The sequence below is a fragment of the Cebidichthys violaceus genome, unplaced genomic scaffold (genome assembly GCF_023349555.1).
Source record: "Cebidichthys violaceus isolate CVI_PGR_0920_01 unplaced genomic scaffold, fCebVio1.0.p SCAF_15, whole genome shotgun sequence".
Classification (NCBI taxonomy): domain Eukaryota; kingdom Metazoa; phylum Chordata; class Actinopteri; order Perciformes; family Stichaeidae; genus Cebidichthys; species Cebidichthys violaceus.
Window position 1 is genome coordinate 10,941,756 of NW_027176318.1, and position 20,908 is coordinate 10,962,663.

Below are 20,908 nucleotides of genomic sequence, written 5' to 3' on the forward strand. Positions count from 1 at the left end.
CCGGTGTCTCACAGGTCTCAGTCTAGTTCCAGTTATTAATGAGGCCTAATTACAGCTAAATGCAGCCGTCGTTTCTTCTGTCTGCAGAGGAGAGACGCATCGGCCCGCGTGGCGCTGCATCCATGTCAGACTTACACAAATGGATGTAGATATATACTATAATGTGTGATAAACGGCCCTTCTGTGGCACAAAGCCAGGAAGATCCAAAGCTCAGCTGTCTGGACGATAAAAGAGCTGGAAGACTCGTTCGACTCCTCAGATAAGACTCTTATCAGTACAATACAGTTCCTAATTTACAAAGAATAGCACTTTTTTTTCAGCATGAGTGGAGCTTTGCCTCATTAGCCAGTCTGCATGATAGACGAATGCAATACGATTAGAGACCAGTGTGACTGCAACTGAGGAGCCAGACTGAAGATCTGATGGATGTCTTCTTGAATGAACCAACATTCTGACCTGACATCAACAGTAAGTGCACATTAGTCATTTATCGAATAAATAATAATGCTAATATTTAATTAGATTTTTCAAACTGCAACTAATGATTATTTTCATTATCGATTAGTCTGTAGAAAGCAATGAATTCACCGTCTCTGTTAAATCTTAGAATATATTAATAATAAAAAGTAATTAAAAGTACTTAGAAATGTGTTTGAAGTAACAGTCATTTTAACTTTTTTTTAATATTTATTATGTTGTTTTTTTATAACTTACCTGCTATTTATTTATCTCAGTTCTTAATTTATTAATTATCCTTTTCTTGTAGTCATGTTTGACGATGGCTTATTTGAGCTTTTGCAAAAAGTGACATCTTAAAATGTATTGTTTAATCCGAATCACAGTCCAAACCACAAATAAAATGAGTTTACAAACATCTAAGACAAAGAAAGGCAGTAACTCCTCACATTGTGAGACACTGGAAATAGTAACTATTGATAAGTGGTCGATAAACTAATCGTTTGAATCCTTAAATGATGTGAGCTGGATAAAACCGGTGCAAATGTGTTAATCCTCACTGCTCAGGTTTGCTCTGTTGGCTTTGCACCCTGCACACTGCAGGTTTGAGTCTGTGTTTGAAGTCTGGCTGAGCCCGGCCTGTTATCTCTGCTCAGAGGTGGGGGCATCATTGTGTTCTGCTAATGAGGCTACATTAAGCCTGTCTACACCGGGGGGGGGGGGGGGGCATGTAATCCTCTCAGCTGGCCTGACGTAGGGCTGGCCGGGCAGGGCGCTGTTTACACGGGGAGTGTGGAGGCTAGCACTCAGGACCCCAGCCCTTAGTCTACTGTTGAATCTGCTCAAACACGTGATTAAGACGTGGAGGTGGGAGCGGGGGGGGGGGGGGGGGGGGGACGACACACACCACTGCATAGAATGGTGTGTGAGTCTTGACAGAGTGTATCTTGATGCTGGCCTGCTGTGCCCACACAATACAACACAATGCAATACAGTCCCTCGCCGCGAAGATCACGGTCATTATATCCCCTTTCACACCTTCCAGCTATGAAACAATGCAGCGCTTTATGAATGAGCCACTGTAAGGAAAGCCGGTGGGATGGCACCGAGGACGGTTAGGAATACAGTGCTTCATTACCAGAGGTCAAGACACAGGCCTCCGGCTTCACGCTCCTGTGGTTTTCGTTCTTCTGGATGGACGTCTTCAGGTCAGCAAGTCCTCAAATATCCATAAAAAGAGAGAAGTCAAGCGTTCAGCAGCTTCACTCACAAGAAAAGCTATAGTCCGCATGAGACAATGTGTTCAGGAAACCATCCTCTTCTTCTACAAATCACATCAGACTATGAATAAGTGCTTTAAATCCAGCCAATATCCAACCCCGAGCATCCTCCAGAGAATCCACGAGGGCCCTGCTTTGTGAATCCTGCTGGACTGTCACGTACTCCCGCAGGTCTTCGGCTCCACCTGTGCCCGCTTGGCCATCGCGGATCCAAAGTGAAGACGAAGAAGGAGTGTCCCATATATGAGTTCTGTCCAATACAATGGCACATTGTGATCAGAAAGCCACGGAGAACAATCCCCATTCAGAAAAGCATTGTGGCCATTCTGCTTGTTTGGCTCTGAGACAATGCAGTGATCCCCTACAGTCACCTGATAGATTAGGATTCATCAACAGGGCCACAATAAAGGGCAGGTGACATGGTAGTGTCTTCTGTTAAAGGGGTGAATTAAGGATGAGTGGGACTGTTTTTAATTCACACTTTGATATAATTTGACAATAATTTGTTTTCATTAGTGACGCCTTTAAACAGTCACTAATACAAAGTAATCCCAAAATTATTAACACATTTTTACTGATTTTGTTGCCGTAGTAGCCTGCATCACGTTCATGTTTCCATCAAAGCTTTGTGGAATAGATTTACTTTGTTAATTGTATGACCTTATGAAATGTAATTTTCCTCACCTCATGTTTTGCAGGGTCAACTTCCTGTTTAATGTTTGCCCCTCCCACCTACGTGACGTCTCAATGTATGAAGTTAATACCATTTAGACGTACTGGTGGGGAATGAATGCATAGCATAAATCGACGACATCTTCACGCTTTAATTCCACACTCAATCCACAGAGAAGCTCAGCCGAAACTAACATTATTGTATTCACGCTGAGTCGTTCAAGCTAATTGATTAAATCCATTAGTGCTTTTCACTGCGCGTTGGCGCGTGCGTCCCGTTCAACACCGCGGATGTGGATTCAACCTCTAATTCCGACAAGCTGTGACGAAAACGAGCGTCCCTCTCCCTCCGCCACACACCACCAAACCACACACACACACACACACACACACACACACACACGTGGTTCATTCTAACGCATCATTCTGTTTAATTATCCCTTAAAAATCCATTGTGTTTAGGTTTGTATTGATTTTCTGATATTTTATAATGTTATCTTCCTCTCAAAGCCAGGTGCCACTTCATCAGTTTCGACCCACATAAAAAGGTGTAAGTCCAGTTGTCGAAGGGAGATGAGGAGCACAGTTGTCTTCATCACTTCTGTTACTGAATGAGCCGATATCACAGTATTGATCAGCTCTTTTGAGTAAGATATCAAGCTCCATTACGCCTGATGTGCTTCTCATGCAGGGTTCAAACTAAGGAAACGTTCCCAGAATATAAAAGTGTGCATACGTTTGCGTGTCATAATTTAACAGTATAGAAGCTTAAAGAAGACTCAGATGTTTTCTCCAGCAGGAAAAAAACCCAAACTCAGTCCTGTTTTTGTGTATTAACCCATAATACACACCGTATTTACAATTTAAAGAGGACGCATAAGTGACTCGTCTGCCGGGACAAAGCAGGTGCAAGCATTACTGTGGGACCGTGTATTGCAGATTTAACGTCGCCGCTGTCCCCGTGATGGAGACTATTGTTTGTGTAACGTTAGTCAGCAGTCTCACCGACAGATATTCAATGAAGCCACACAGAGGAGGCGAGCACCTGTAGTGGTAATGGAATCCTAATATACTAAGAGAACATTAATGAGGACACACAGAGTTATCATTATTAATGTTTTTGTGGCTAATAGTTCTACAATATTGTGTTCAGTGCTTTTTCTGTAACGTCATTACTCAATGGTGACTTTAAAGTATTGCCTACTTTATCCTCACGTCTTATGCTTTGTGCCACCACAATGAAGCCATTATTTAAGTATTAAAAGTATTTATAGTGCTTGGAAATTAATTTATTCCGATATTTTTGCTCTGCATGACATTATTTTCAAATTTTCCATGTGAAATTAATAATTCCCAACAAGTGTGCGTATTAACAGTTTTTTATTTACAATATACATACGATAATAAGTTTGTTCATGCTGGATTATTTTCAAATATCATATACATTGTGGAAAAACTGACATTGCTGCAGGTATATGAATGAAAGGCTGAAAGCTTCATCCATCCTGTAGTTTCTGTGAGTCTGAAGCTCTGCTGGAGTTTTGACTGATTTCAATACACTTTGTCTTCTCTGGTGAAGTCACTCAGTCTATTTTAGTATGTTTTCCCCCCATCTTTTTTTTTATTTAAATGAATAAATGTCAGAGAGTAAATGCAGCTATTTTCTTTCTTTTTGTTGATGTCCTAAATGTGAGCTCATCACGCCTCTTTGTACACCAATCAGTTTCTGTATCGAGCAAATGTTTGTCAGCGGTAATCGTGTAATAAACACTCCTTGATCATGTGTGCTTCAGTCCTGTAACATGTGCTTTGATAGAGACAGTGGATGGCCGATAAGAGCTGAGAGCCACAATGTAATTAGTAACCAGCCCGTCCTCCTGGACACTTTGATGTTCTGCTGCCTCTCGGGACCTATTGATTACATTCCATCTATCTCCGATAGGCAAAGGTGTCATTTGATTTTCACTAATACGGTTTTAATAAGTGAATCAAGGAACACATCTATTTTTCTCGAATTAAAACGCATGTCAATTACTTTTAACATGTATGCACAGATGTAGGAGCAGTCAAACATATTGATTATTGGTGATTAAAGAAGGATAAAACAGAGGCATAAACAGCATCATTTTAACTTCATAAAAGTCCTCAGTTTACTTTGTGACGTGCTTTGTTTCCCTTGCATGTGTCTCATAAAGAGAGAAAACGATGTGATCGGGTTCAACCCTTTATCTTTGATGGGTAGCTCTGATTGGTTTGCGGCTCTTAGATTAATCCGAGCGTTACGCGTTGATCTTTTGTTATATGAAAGCCACATTGAGTTTTATTACAGACTCGCGTCTCTTTTCCATCTTAAGTTTCGTAGGATGGTTGATTGGGGCGTCAGATAGGCCTATCACCGACCCGAGAAAACACCTGGAATTCACACCTTAGATCCACTCCTCCAGGCCTCCCATTGGTGGAGCTCCCACATATATCCGTCACGGTGCACCACCAGGAGAATGACAGCGGCCTGCAGCGGAGCCACACGACATCATCGCCATCTGTAAACATGCATTTCGGACACGACCCCGCTGCTTTCCAGCTCTGCGCAAACAGCGCCATGTTCGAGGGCGAAGACTCGGGCTCCGTGGACGGGGAGCAGATGACCGAGGTGCGCTCCCCGAGTTCAGGGCCCTCCAGCCCGCTGTCCGTGAACTCGGACTCCAGCTGCGCCAGCCCCGAGGCCAAGTCTGCGTCGACGCAGCAGAGAGTCAGGAGGCCCCTGAACGCCTTCATCATCTGGACCAAAGAGGAGCGCAGGCGGCTGGCGCAGCTTAACCCAGACCTGGAGAATACGGATCTGAGTAAAATACTTGGTAAGAAATTGATTAACAGCTTGAAAATATGATCGATAAGTCCAGTGGTTGGTAAAGTTAAAGTGACCATTTTAAAAATCTTAGAAATGTTTAATGTTTGTACTTCTTATATGGGGAAAAAACAATATGCAGATCATTAACCCATGTGTTCCTGCAGGAAAAACCTGGAAGGCCATGTCTCTGGTTGAGAAGCGTCCATACATGCAGGAAGCAGAACGTCTGAGAGTCCAGCACACCATCGACTACCCCAACTACAAGTACCGGCCCCGCAGGAGGAGGCAGCTGAAGAAGAGCTCCAAACAACAGGCTGCAGAGGTTTCTCACCCCTCGCTCTGCAGCTCCAGCTTCCCCGTGCCTTATAACCTCACCTACCTGCTCCAGAACCAGCACCAATCCTACCCAAGCAGCACCGCTTTCACAAACTCCCCGGCTAACTTCACCCCTTTGCGCAGCAGCTACCCACACACTCCAGCAGCAGTCTCATCAAATAAGCCCGTGGCGTACTCAAGCCCTCATGCGTACCCTGCAGAGCACCAGGTGTATTACGGCAGTCAGCGCGGACACATGCAGCACGGCTTCTCCAACACTGCAGGTCCCCATGTGGATCAGGGGGAGTCCAGCAGGGTTTACGGGGGCCTGCTGGGCCCTGCCGGGCCCTCCTTTGAGTTTTACCTGGAACAGGTTCAGCTAGACATGCTGTACGATCTGGACCGCAGCGAGTTTGAACAGTACCTGGGCCCGAGCCCTCACAGGCCCGAGTCAGTGGACCCCAGCAGCTACCAGAGCAGCCACAGAGAGGGACGCTCTGTCTCATGAGAACACGAAACATGGTGCATTTATTCATATCTGTGTGTCATTTGATGACTGCTGGAGGTGTTTATCGTGTTGAATGAGTACTGTGCTGTCTTCAATGTAATTATAATAAATAAATAAATAAATTACCAATTCAACTTACTATGTTCACATTTTTATTCATATTTCTAAATACAAGAAAAAGGTAAGATGACATAAACACTTGAAAATATAACTATTCTTTTTCATTATGGTGTTAAAAAGCCACTGCAATGATTGTTTATTTCACTTTTCATAAAGTTGAGACTAAGTATGACTTTTGGTCCCTTAAATGGGTCAACGCTGCAAAAACACTGGATAACACACTTCCCATAATGCAACTTTTTTGTTTTGTTAGACCCTCCATGCATATGTCACCTTTTTGGTATATCAGTATCTGAGATAACTCATCATGACAACATCATGTATTCATTTTCTTCTGTATACTTTATGGTTGTATGGTGGATAGTTCAAACATGTAACGAGCGTATTGACGCGCCACCACACACGTCCAGAAGTGACGCTGGAGTTCCCCTTTAAGAGGGCCGCGAACGACTTAAAATCTCTGTTACGTTGAACAATGTCGGAGCTATGCTACCCACCCTTTGCAGAAGCCGAACTGTTGACGCGCGGTTTTATCTCCAGCCTCACGTCTTTCTTGGCTCACAGAGGGAAGCAGGGTGGGCGCCAGGGGCATAAACTTCCCAACTTCCTGTTTCATTTTAAAACATCTCACAAAGGCTCTAAAAATATGCCCCAAAAATCCACATATCTCCAAACTGGTTCGACTCTGGCTGCCAAATGTTTACTCATTTAGGAAAATGTTTAGTTCCCTGCCCTGTGTCTTCTGTGTCAGAGCCTCGAGGTCAGATGTGAGATCCAGGTCGTCCAACATGTCAGGTGCTGCAACGACGAAACTTAATGCTCACACAGTAACAAGATTAGAAATACAGCAAAAGGACACATGTATAAATATGCATTGACCTGTTTCCATTAAAGGGAATTAAAAGACATTTTATTTATCATTTTATGGACCAGAGCAATGACTGAAACCCAAACTTACATACAACATAAATCCTGCACATTGTCGATCTGTTGTACTTTATAAAGTACAGGATCTATTTGTTCTACAGTCCCTAAGATAAGATCAGTAGATACCAGATAAACATATCAAATATGAATACTAATGGTTAGATGAAAACAAGAACATCTACATATTGTCCAAAAATGACTTTCAGCTACTGTACAATTAAAGAACATCTGTGTTTTTGTATTGACAAATATTGATAATCAGAAAACTTAAACACAATATACGTTATTTTAGGAAAATATTGTCCAAAATACAATTTTTACCATTAATGCACATTTTCTGGCAGTATACACTTCCATCACTAGCTGCTCATTTAAGCCTCTGAAACTAAACTAAATCAAAACTCCAACATGCAAAGAGTTATTTTCCTGCTGTTACGCTCTTTGAAGGAAGCAACCTGAAGACAGCAATGCACTTTGGGGATTTTCTTTTGGGCCTAACTCACTTCCACCGAGTGCCAGAGGTGAGTCAAGCTGACAACGAGACACTACAACTCAATCGAAAAGACAGACGGCAGCAGCGTTTGGAAATGAGTCAGTGATGGAAATCCGATGTGGAGTTGTTGGGAGGAAATGGACGGCTGAGGGGAGGATGACCTCAACCGGAGGACAGAGCAGAAGAGCTGATTAGGAAAGTGAAGACCTGACGATCCAACGCCACCTGAATGAGCGGAAGAAATCTGACGTCAGCTCAATTCCCATGACAATATGACAAAACACACTGCGGTGTGGAATGCAGAAATGTGCCTTGATGCAAAGTATTAATGCGATATTATAATACTCTTGATAATATAGAAGTGTTACCGCTTCATGTGCCGTCAGTCCTTGTTTCCCCTCTTCTGAGTAACTTTAACTCAAAGCCGTTCGTTCAACTCATTCTCAAACGTCGGCCCCTCGGCAACAATTAATGAGCAGTTGCAGGAACTTCCTGAAGGAAAAACAACGGGATGATATTAGTGCTTCAGGTGAAAATATCATCAACAATAAACAGCGATGGAGATGGCAGCTGGACAAATCAGATATCTTTGTCAAATATTTACAAGGCTGTGTTTTCATAAGCCTCTGGTTCGTTAAATCACAAAAAACAACCGAAAAGTGAGTCTGGAAGAGGTGAGACTGGAATATACATGGAAAGAAATACTTTTATCTTTAAAAGTAAACTTGTGTTGTCTTGTGATTTAATTAGGTGATGTTGAAATCTTTGACACACATCAAGATGTCGTCTTTTAACGGTCTTTCTTTCAGGATTAGTGGGTTCATTTTCTCAACAAATCCACATATTCTCAGGTCGCTCCCCAGTTTCAATGAGTGCAACAACAATATGAACTGTTCATAGATAAATATGAGTTTCTTCCATCCAGGAATAGACGCGTACATCAGGAATGAGCTGGAAAGCTCACAGAGGCATGTTTGATGTTCTCACCTGTGAGGAATGTGAGGAATCTCAACAAGTCAGATTCCTCAACCATAAAACACGTTCCTCGTTAGAGATTAAATATGTAAATAACTCTGTTCTGTCCAATATCGACAGGCCAAACAGCTGGAGTTTATATTAAACCTAAAAACGGATTTGAGCTCTCCTGCCTGTAACGTTACCTCCTGCATGAAGGTCATCAATAGCTACCTTTGGGTTAACGCGAGGCTGCAGTCTGCAGATGATGCTCATCCGACTATGATCCTGCAGGGACGTCTGAGGAAACTCAAACAGGAAGTGAGATGCTCCCCAGCTTCTCATCCTAAAGGAATAATGTAGTGAAGAGATGGTTTCATTGTTTACAACTGGAAAATGTAATTCCATAAGACAAACCTGCAGAAGTTCCCAAGAGCTCAGAAGAACAGGAATTCAAGTGTCTGATCACTTCATTATGTCAGTCGGCTCCAATCACGCACTAATTGGGCCGATCAGATTACTATAACTTCATCAGGCCACTGCTTTGGTTTCAGCAGCCTTTCACCTGCATGTCTGACAGGTCTGTGACTTCAGACGTGTGCAGACTGTAGCTCAGGGACACATTTAGCGGGTCCACAGAGATAGTTCTGCTTTAATTTAGATATATAAACAATTCCTGCTTCTCCAACATCCACTTCTCTTTTATTGGGACTACTTTCTCAAGAAGGTGTTGGTCTTGAATCTTTTAAAATGTGTTATTGATCTCAACTGTATTCAGCTGAAATCCCAGAGATTCATATCATACAACCCAATAAAACTAAAGCTAGCAAAGTATTCAGATCATGTATTTAAGTACCACAAAATGCCACACAGTACTACCACTAAAAGTCCTGCATTGAAAATGTGTCTCAAGTAAAAGTATTATTAATTAAAATTAAAAGAAAATAACTTACTCAAGTATTTTGCTGTTATCATATCGTTGAATTATTATTATTGGTGCTTTCATATATAAGTGTCATACTTAATATATTAAATGTAACGACTTTGTATGCTGCTTACTTGTTTAATGCATAACAATGCAACATATTTTATAAGATGGTTACATGTTTTGTATAAAATGTAGCTGTCAAATATATAATCGTTTGTTGAGTTAAAAGTATATTTTATGTTCTCATTAGCAGTGAGGTCAAAGTGTAAAGAAAAGTCCAAGTGGGTGACCTAACCCTTTTGATAAATAATAAATGAATCATGTTTGCAGACATATAACTAAAGTCTGAAGTGAGAAGGACAAGGTCTCGCTCACGGTGTGCAGAGAGAGAAATCTCTTTGTGGTTTTTATGACGAGAGACAGACAGAGAGACGATGACTGTAGCGGAGTCGGACTGACTGAGGAGAACAGAGCCGCTGGGTGTGTCCCTGTGACCCGCTGGGCCGACACAATGCTCCCCACCAACGCCTGTCAACAAACACTCAGGGGACGATTAACACAAACACAATCCTCACACTGTTTGTTTGATATTTCTCTTTAAATATGTGATGATTGATATGTGTCCACTATATGCTGTACTTGTTCTTCAAATTTTCAAATCAGTATTTTAACATGAAATCATCAGAATGAAATGTGTCGTCTTGTTTCGGAATAATTCCTGCCAGATTATTTTATGTGGAAATAACATCACGCCTCCTTCCTCAGCGTCCTCTGGTGCTTCATGACTCAGTCTGGCAGTATGTCAATGAGTTTATCTGCATGAGTGTGTGTGTGTGTGTGTGTGTGTGGGTGTGTGTGTGTGTGTGTGTACCAGTGTGAGCATCATTGTTTTTGAATACTGATTAAATGATCATTCCAGATAAAGAGGTGAGACGCACCTATCAACACTATTTCAGGACGTGATAGTATCTTGATAACAAAGTGCCTCTTCCAGTTACAATCAAACGCTGACTAGGACCTTTTTAGGAGCGAAGACGACTACAGTTAACTTTCACGAACTGAAAACACACTGTGAAGGGTTTAAAGTTACAAAATGAAATCAAAACTCCCAGACCGGACAATGCCGTGGTTGTGACCTGTCAATCACCGTGTAGCCCCGCCCTAAAGCATCCCCTGCTTTATGGTCTGTTTGACTCTAAATGGACCATAATGTACTAAATGAACATCATGCTGTATTGAAGAAGACTTGAAACTAGAGATTGAGACCATAAACTCATGTTTACAATGTTTACTGAGGGAATAAATCAAGAGAGAAGTAGAGTCATTTTAGACTAGACTTCTATACAACCAGAGGAGTCGCCCCTTGATGGACACTAGAGAGAGTGCAGCTTTAAGTCACTTCTGCAGTGTGTTTACTATTTAGAAGCAGAGGTTGCCGCCTGGGCTGAAATAAAGATGTCTCAATGCTTTCCAGCTAAGTTAGCGTTAGCGTTAGCCCCATGAGCTGCTTAAAATGCTGTTTCCATTTATTTCACAACATAGTTAAAGTAAAATTCTCCATTTACATGTGTGTGTGTTTGCATGTGCTTAAGCGGTGAAATGAGAATAAGCTCATTATTCTGACACAATGACTAATAATGCAGCTATTTCAAATTAACATGTAATGTGAGCGTGTGTATGTTTTATAACTACAAAGCATTTCCATACAATGACAACACCAGTGGCACAGTGAAGCTACAGTCCGGGGGGGGGCTTGTCAGCGGGCACCTGTTAGTTTGTGTTGACGTGGCTTCTTTAACACCTCTGCTGATTGACTTAGCAAGTAAAACACTGACGACTCACCAGGCCCCTCAGCAGGTAGCGGACTGTGTGCATACAGCAGCAAGCTGGTAGCACCTGAGAGCAACGCATTGTGTGTTAAGCTGCAGCTGTAAACATCACTTTGCTTATAATGCTCCGATGTGGAGGTCACGGTGGAGAAAAAGCCTGAATTCAACGTCTTGTCTTCACGGTCAGACGCCCTCCAAAAGGTCACAGGAGTCATCTGAGGGGTCATGAGGTGCATGATGGGAAAGATGGGATTTTACATCATAAAAGAGAGCGATTCCAAATTTAAAATCAAGCATCTTGATTCCTTACACCGTCTATCTTTTGGTTTTATTTTCTCTTATTATGTTTATTGTTGTGTACCAACTATACACCAAAGCAAATTCACATGTAGGCTATGTGAAACCTACTTGACGATAAACCATATTCTGATCCTGATTTAAACCAATTGCCACAAAGATCCATTGCACGTCTACACAGGCTCCTCTGAGATCTCTTAGCAGATATTAAGATCAGCAGGAAAAAGCTGATTCAACACCCAGAAGCGGCAGAGATTGAGATAAATCTGAGTCCAAATACATACAAGATAACATGTCAGAAAAGTGGTCTTGATTTGAGGCTCCGGACTTTGGCAGGTAGCGCAGAGTAAACAGTGTTCGGTTTGATTGGCAGGTTATTGTTGAGTCTGTGTGGGTGTTGAGGAAGGTTGGACCTTCTCTCAGGACGTAGCCTCACTTCCCTCTCTCAGAGGCTCTCAGGAGGAAAGAGCAGTGTGCCTTTTAACTTTTTATACTTGTGCTGTGTTTGTTAAGGCCACATTCCCTGAGCCCGGCTGCAACTTGTGTTATTCTTCCTGTGCTGTTTGCCCCTCTCGCAGCTGGAAGGACAGGAAAACCGATCTGGAAAAGTACTTCATGTATGTCATCGGTGATTACGGGATGGCAGCGCCCGCCTGCGCCTTGGAATTGGCAGCCTCATGCTCGCGGCGCAGCGGCAGGCCTGAATAATGCCGTCCCATGGCGACGCTGTGCACCCCTCCTCGCTCGAGACCTTCTGCTTTCATGGGAGGAACTCTGTGAGCCCATGCAGCCCTGTCAGCACTCTTCCTGTGGAGGAACTGGAGAGGAAGCTCCACCAGGCTTGCCCAAGGTGGCCAGAAACCTCCACAACTTTCAATTTCTTTCTTTTATCTTTCCAGTTGAGTTTCAGCAAATGACAGACGGCTGCACATAAACCATCAATTAGTGTCGGAGAAATACCACGCCGTGAAAAGAATCCATTACAAGCAGGAGTCCTCTATTCCAATCTTGAAGAGCAGGCTGTTCTCAATCACAGTTCGTACTCATACCTACAAAACGTAATACACTATAATTTGTAAACAACCCAATTGTGAGCAAACAAACACAGGACAGGCAGCTGTGCATGAGGAGCAACCTAACTGATGACCATATGTGATCATTCTGTGTCACTTAGAAACATATATAGCTATCACTTATTTGAGTCCTAAAACACTTTTAAATAAAGGGTAATTAATCTAGACAAGTCAGATTACTTCATACAACTTCCTATAGAATTTATTGTTAATTTATGAGAATTTTAAAGAGACAGAATGCTTTAAAATTGTGGGAATAAACTACACCTTATCCAAGAAAATGTATAAAAACTTCTAACTATATTAGAACGGTTGGATGTTGTGTTGCTACATTGTTCTCTCTTGATTAAGAAAAAGGAGACTTAGACTCAATTAAAGACTTTGCTATGTGCAGAAATGTAGTAAAAGTATAAAGTATCAGCAGATTGAAAGAAAGTCAAGTACAAGTACGTCAAAACTGAACTTGAGTAAATGTACTCGGTTACTTTCCTCCTCCGCTATCAAGAATACGATGACAGTTTTTCATCACGTCGGTCGTCGGTTCTGGGATGCCACACAGTGAGACCTTCCCTCAGATCCCCTCTCGGTTCATTGCTTCCTCCTTCCTCTGCTGCCACTTTCCCAGGCAGAGGACCTGGAAGAGCAATCTAGGGGGATCAGGAATGACAAGGCAGTCCGGCCTCCCATTGTATGTGAGCGTTTACTCAGCATGGAAGAGCAAGGACAGTGAGGCTACAAGAATACAATAGGCTCATATTTATTTACTGCTTAGTGGCAGCCAGGGAGACACCCCCCCCTCCCTCCCCCTCCCCTCCTCAATAGCTGATAACAACTTTACAGTAATAGACCTCTAATAAAGTCCTCGGAGGGCAAGTAGAGGCCAGACTCTCTGACTCTGTCGAGGGTCCGTTTCAAACACAACCGATGAGATGATCTGTGACAACGAGGGTGGTGAAACAGGTTAGCAACAGTCAAATGAGTTGAGAAAAGAGAAATGAATACAATCACACATTCAAACTCTAATCAACTTCATGCCAGATGAAAGCCAATAAGAGCCGTAAACCCTTAATATGTTTGCATGTTTATCCAGTATGTATTTGGTTTGGAGTGTGTATTTTTGTACGTGTGTGTACATGTACTCTAAGCAGCAAAAGTGCAGCTTTAATTTTGTTATTAAGGGTGTAATTTTTGTATTTTAGATGATTGATATTTTCAATTTGCTCCTTATCCCTTTTCATAAACTCCCCTTTTTTACTGCGAGCAAAAACAAAAAAAGGTTCCTGTTCTTAAACCTGTTAAAATATAAAAAATGAAGGAAACAAACAGATGAGAGGAATCTGTAAAGTCAGTTGGCCCATGAGAATGAGTAAAAGGGCTTTCAGGTTTGTGTGTAATGCCTCTGAGGTCCAGTGGAGGGCTCCCTCTGTTGCACTGATTCATAATCCATCTGTAAAAAACACAGTAAAGCAGAACACAAACATTCACTCTGAAATGTCAGAGAGGTGGCATTTCCCTTAAAACTCCACATGCAGTGTGAAGAATACATATTTAGATGTTGATCTTAAGGTCAACCCTCTCAAACCAGCTGATCTGTTGTTTCTAAACACAGCCTGACTGAGGCTTGACCATCGCCGACACTTGATTTAATCTGACCGAAGAATGCCTGTAAATGGACCAAAACCGGCGTCGACCATCTGACCTACATGACCGAGTCCCGAGCCTGAAAAAAAATTAATTTTCCGAGAGGCATTACGGGAGCGTGATGTATTGGTCGCCTTGATGCCTTGTGGGTGTAATTGTGAGAGCACGGCTGAAGTTGAGTGGCTTTGATGCCCCCATCCGTCCCCTCCTCCAATCCCTGAGTTCTCAGAGATTAACTCAGACACTGGATTAAAATCTCAAAATAGAGAAATCCTTTTAGATGAACAGATTGATTAAAAAGGGGGAAAGATGAGCGTGGGGTGGCACTGAGCCGCTGATATCCTCACCTGGTAGTGAAAGTCCACCTGGAGCTCAATGACAACTCTGAATGTGTGTTTACCTTTGATGAATTCACTGGATGGATGGAATAGAGTTTTAGAAATCTTTGCAAACACTTACAGCTGTGGTTGCATTTCGGTTAGCTTTGTTAGTATCTCCACAATATATCTTCCATTTGTTACCATTTTGGGAAACGGGCTCATCCCCTTTTTAGGAGAAGATGTCTGTGCATTAAATATTAACTTACAGCCAGCATTTAGCTGGTTAGTTTAGTTTAGCTTAGCTTAGCTTAGCTTAGCATAAAGACTGGAAACAGGGGGAAACAGTTAGCCAAGAAGGTGCTGCTTCTCTAAAGCTCAGTGAGCTACTTTCCCCGTTTCCACTCTTAGCTAAGCTACAGAGTGTTCAGACAATTCAGAAACCATCTGAGCTCCACTTGCTTTTAAAGACCCGTTCATTTTGAACCGTAGCTGTTTGGTGCCGTTTTTCTTCTTGCTGTACTACTCAGTTTGGTGTTGACAGACGAAAGCCTGATGCTTGATATCGTCATCATTGTGTAGCCTGTTTGAATGCGGGAAGCAGGTGTATGTTAGTGTGGCCTTTCAGACCAGATTTAGTCATCCACTCACTTCCCCCTGGACCCCAGGTTCCCTCTGCGTTTCCCAGCAGAGCTCAGCCCTCCCTCCCTCCCGCCTGCATGCATGAAACACATGTTCTTCAACCACCACATACTGTTGCATGCATTTAAGATGTATTGCATTTCCTTGGATCATTTTTTTATTCTTTTTAAAAATGTCTTGTTTTTGCTGCACTCTCTTTTACTCTCGTCCTCCGTCTCCACAGCTCCCCTCTCTCCTTCCAGACCTAAACGCTCTTCCTTCCTGCCCTCTCACAGCTTCCTGCTCCGGCTCTTATCACTCCAGAAAACATGACACGGTCTCAGCCCAGTCAAACCAACACTAGCCTCCGTAGTCCCCCCCTTTCCTTGGCCATCGCTGCCTTAAATGGAAGTATCGTGGGCCCCGCTGGGGTCTGGGTGCCTCACAGAGGCCGTGTCATCCACCTGGGCCAAATCTGCTAATGGACTTATTTATTATAAACAATATAGCCTCTACTTCACAGCCTACAGAGGAACAATAAATCTGAAGTGGCCAGGCGTGTTTTTATTTATGTATTTATTTATCTCAGAGGAAGCCGTGGGCACATTGGGACTTTATCAACTCATTCTCCTCCAAGGGGTTTTCCTCTGAGCAGAGGAAATAGTCTGCTTTGATTTACTCTGTAAATCTGTGCCTTATAGTACAGCACGAGTTGACTACATCAGGACAAGGCTGTGAAATCTGGTTTGTGGTTAAAATGTGCAGCATCATGCTGAAGTTGATGTTTTACAGTAAAATCATACTAACTCTTTTGCCTAAAATCTTTCTGTTTGGTGTATTTGTCAAATCAGATGAAGTGTATTCTCATGAGCATCTTGAGTAACATTTTGTGCATCGCTTGCAGGTTCTATTTATTGTTGTTCTGTGACACCGCTGCCAGATACGGGTCTGCTAAGGCACGATAGAGCCCGTGTTATTGCAAGGCCACAAGGCCATCTGATAAGGCCCCATGCTCCACAGCCTGCAGCGATAACACATGTTTTGGATGGTTTCGAGCCAAAAAAGCCGAACCTGTCGCTGCACAGAATGCAACAATTACAGCAAAGTTCAAAGTCTGCACTACGGGCATTGATCAGAATATCTGGATGCCATTTTTCAGCTGCGAATAGCGGCCTCTGGGGTCTCCATTGTTCCACGCACTGCAGCGTGTCAGTATAGGTAGTAGTGGGCTTTTGTCTGGATGCAGAAACGCGATGATATCAGGAGGGACTTTCCCCTGAGCTTCCTGATATGAGCTTTTCCCATGTTATCATGCAGGAGTAATCACAGGAGGGATGCCGATCAGCTGACAGCGATCGCTTGAATGTGATTGTAAGGAAAATCACAAGAAGGCTTTTGATCTGTTATAAAAGTATATTTGTGTACAATCATCTTAAAAAACAAGAATCATGGAGTCTGCTATACGTTGCATTGCCATGTTTCTACAGTAGCCCGGTAGGGACAAACCAAGCACTGGCTCTAGATAGAGTCATTTGCATTTTTGTGTTTGGCTTTGTCACACGGGGGAAGTTTCAGTTGCTTGTGATCTGCATCCTCACCGCTAGAGGCCACTGATCCATAAACACACCTGACCATTAAGCACGAGTAGTTATTTAACATGTGCCTGCATAAGGTTTAACAGAAGAGTTCGACATTTTGGGGACATTATCATTTGGCTTTCTTGCTGAGCGTTAAATGAAGCGTTACAAACATTACATCTGGTTTGTTTAATCAACTAAAAGCATGTTAATGAAAAGACGAAATATTGACATATTATCAGGTTGCTATAGCATGTTAGCAAACTTCTAACAGACACAGGTTGTACAGAACCCACTGTAAAACACATAAACACATACTGTATATGTAGCATGTTAATCAGTGAACAGCTGTTACCGTTAAACAGGCTAGCGCTAGTTAGCTATAGCTTAAGCTAAGCTTACCAACTGCCAATAGTAGCGTCATATTTAAGTGTTATAAATCTTCTCATCTTGGCAAGAAAATGAATATGTACTAATATACACGTGTGGTAGAAATGTATTCCTTTTATTAACCGAGGCTGCGTGGTGGGCTTTGGTGCAGCAGCCTGCAGCTGTAGGGAGCGAGTAGATATCGATGATCCAGACCATTGTGTGTAAATGAACCGAGGAGATAATCTCCATCAGCTGAACTCCGACACTGAGAGCTTTAGTCAAACACAGCAACTCCTTGAAGTGTAAGATAGGCCAGATATGTGAGATAATGCATTGATAAAAATGCTCTCATGGCGTACATTTCATTGTGACTCACTGTGGTTATAACAGCCATGTTCCATCTTCATGGTGTGTTTTTGGAACATGTTAATGTCAGCTCTCACTTTGCTCTCAAATAGGAAATAAAAAAAAAGGTGAAAGTCAAATTTTCACGCCTTCGGTTGATTTTTAATTTCACCCCACTGTCTCGTCAACTTGACGCCATCTGCCTCGAGATGTACTTAGTTTGACGGGACATTCATTCGAGAGAAAGAACTCATTTGACAGATAATATGTGTGAATCTGATTAAAGGTGGGTCGGCTCTTTCTATCAATGCTGCTTGCTTCTTTACGGTTATGGTGTAAAGGGAACAACGTAGGGAGGAAGCCCTCACACACACACACACACACACACACACTGTGCATTTCCTCCATAAAACCACAGCTGTGTGAAAACAACACATTCCTTGGCCATTTCTCTCACTTTAGCACAATAAAGGACATGAAGGCCTGCAGGGCACTCACTAATGTTGCTGAGTTTGAATAAAGACTCGCGTGCAGGTAACTTTGCAGTGACACCGTGATAATATGAAAGTGTTGCATCATAATTAGGTTGTGTAAAAGATCCGCATTCATGTGGGAAAACAGTTTTAAGGAGCTTTTAACCACAGTCCATTAAAGGAGAAGTTGTTGCGTCTATGAGGAAGTTCCAGCTATGACTTTTGGAGTATTTGTTCTGTAATCTCCAGAAATGACATTGCATTATTGCACTATGAGAAAAATATTATAAAAAGTCCAATTCAAACCGAGTCTTATGATTTTGTTTCCAGCGCAGCTCAGTGATCTTTCCTCTTATCTGCTGTCTCTGCAGCTCACCTGTATTGATCCGGATTCTTGCGAGGTGCGATGCCACTGATCACACACGCCATTATTGATCGACGTCGGCCACCCTTCGGGCCGCCACGGCGTCCCGTTAGCACCCTCGGGGGGTATCTGCGTTTTTGTTCTACGCTTTAGCGCCTCACCAAGGCAAAGGCCACACATGAAAGCATTCAGAGTGTTTGAGCCGCTGAGGAATCAATTCACACCCTGATTGTCACACACAAAGGCTTCACTGTCTCTTCCCTCGTCTCCAAAACAACTAGTCTGGAGAGTTGGATCAGTAATTAACTTGTTTCATCACGAAGGCATCGAGCACTGATTTTTAAAGTATAGATATTATTCTGCCGATGGTGCAATCTCTTCAGCGCGCAACATCGCGTCGCTGCAAAGCAGATGAGATGAGTTGATGGACTTCTCGGGCGGAGGGGTCAAAGGCAGGCCAAGTTGCGGAGAGGAGTATTTATGTGGCTGGTGGCTGTCAGGAAAACAATAATGCTGCTTGGAAATAATCTATCATTTGTTTTCTCACCAATACTTATAAAGCAATTGCTTTTTTTTGGTTTACAAAGCAAGAGCAGGGATTGAGTGAGAGCTGAAAATGAGAAGAATGACTTTGGTGTTTATCTGTTTGGCTGGACATGAGTATTGTTGGCCCTTAAGTTATTGTTTAGGAGTACTTCATCCCTTTGATGGTAAAAAAAACTATTATAAAATGGTTTATTATATAAGTTCATTTTCTCATGTTTTGTTATATTTGCAAATATGTATGTGCATGTTTTATTCTTCCTTAAAATAACACAAAAAAAAAAAGCTATTTCAGGCTCATACTTGTGTCAAGGACAAAAAGAACAGAAAGACCCGAAATAGACGAGGCTTATCAGTTTGGGAATGGTCATAGCACCAGTAGGAACAATGGCGTGGCGAGATGGGAGCAGAGGTTGACCCTAATAATGCGACCGGTCCCGTCAAGGAACCCGGAGAACAGGAAGCCCACCGTACCTCTGTCTTAATGGATAAAGTCATAAAAATGATAAACACGGGCCTCGATTAGTCTCTGTCAGGACAATGTGGACTTGGGTTGGGCCAGTAAAAGTGAAGGGAAGTAAGAGTCTGCTCTCCCGTGTCTCCTCGTTTCACTGAGGAAACCTTACTAACGGTGATTCATCAGTCAATCAAGACGTTCTATTAATACTCCCTCTCGCTGTGGTGCTGGGAGAAAGAACTGTGAGCACAGTAGATGAGTGAAAGTCACCCTGAGAGCAAGGGGGGGGGGGTCGCTGAGTGTAAGTATACACTGGAGTTAACGGATAATTATGTTTTATGACAACTTGGATCTTATTTTGAAAGGCTATTGTTTCTATTGGCTATACACAACACATGATCATACAGGTTTTAGACAAATCCCAGGTTAGCTGAGTTTATTTAAGACAAAATAAGAGTGAATAGTAAAATGATTACCTAGCATGTCCACTGTAAACAGAGTTCCTGGTTGACCTTTGACTCACTCTACTCGTTCATAGATAATATACAAATTGGTGTCGGTAATTAGGCTAATCCGTTAGCTTGGTTAAAGCCATTGTTCGACATTTTGGGAATCACACTTCCTCTCGTGAAGTTCAATGCCACCCTCGTGGCTGTGAAGCTAAACGTGAAGCTACGGCCTTTGCACAGTTAGCTTAGCTTAGCATAAAGACAGGAAGCAAGTGGGAACCGCTAGCCTTGATACGTTTCCTGATTAGACTTTTGTTGATTGGTCTCTAATTTGTTCTTACGAGCGGTCGACCTCAAATAATCATTTTATTTGTATTGTTGTTGAAATGTGTATATTCATTTTCTCCCAGATGCTACATTTGCAAAGGCCTCTTCCCACTCATGATGCCACTGATTCAAAGCCTGACACGATATCATCATTTTGTGTTGCTGCCTCCTCCGAGTTGCCTGAGTGAAACTGCAGCACTATGGATGTTCTCAGGAAAGAGACTTTGATTATTTTACTCGTTGCTTCCGTTTTATTGTTGGCTGACCCCTGGCAGCTTGCAAACCCTGAGGTCACCACAACTTGTCGTGAAAAGTTTCCAAACATCCTCATGTTAGCACGACTAAAGGCATCTTTAAGACCGGTCTCGGGCCCGGGGCTTCAGTTTAGTCAAACAGACAACAGAATGAGAAGATAAAGGCGGATGTGCTCATCTCCAAACTGAGCAGCAGAGACAATCAAGAAGTAGTTTTATCATCAGGGCATCTTGGGGGCCGGATGGTGCTGCAGACGGGTTGAAGACATCAAAATGTCCTCTTCTGCTCAAGCGCGGAGTGAGCTGGCCAATAAACACGACAGGGCCGAGTAGATTCCCACCTGATTCCCGGCAGATCCCCGACAGATTAACGCCTCCAGAACAATGAGACGAGAGTGGAGGCGGCTTCCTCCGAGTCCCCGCTTGTCTGGGGGAGACAACATCCCAGCAGTGCTACCCTTTCTGCA

The 20,908-nt window shown here is 42.7% G+C and overlaps 1 protein-coding gene across 1 annotated transcript; it reads left to right on the plus strand.

The window, feature by feature from the left end:
- Positions 1 to 4,922: 4,922 nt before the first annotated feature.
- On the plus strand, positions 4,923 to 6,080 carry sox32 (SRY-box transcription factor 32). The gene is made up of 2 exons (XM_068709512.1): positions 4,923 to 5,264; positions 5,422 to 6,080. Exons 1-2 carry the CDS (start codon positions 4,958 to 4,960, stop codon positions 6,078 to 6,080), a joined length of 966 nt encoding a protein of 321 aa, XP_068565613.1. The 5' UTR covers positions 4,923 to 4,957.
- The last annotated feature ends 14,828 nt before the right edge of the window (positions 6,081 to 20,908 follow it).

What these genes read in the sequence shown, in the direction of transcription:
- sox32 (XM_068709512.1), top strand. Translation starts at nt 4,958, where the DNA reads ATGCATTTCGGACACGACCCCGCTGCTTTCCAGCTCTGCGCAAACAGC. An exon ending in GGATCTGAGTAAAATACTTG is followed by an intron (nt 5,265 to 5,421) that starts GTAAGAAATTGA and finishes GTGTTCCTGCAG; the next exon opens with GAAAAACCTGGAAGGCCATG.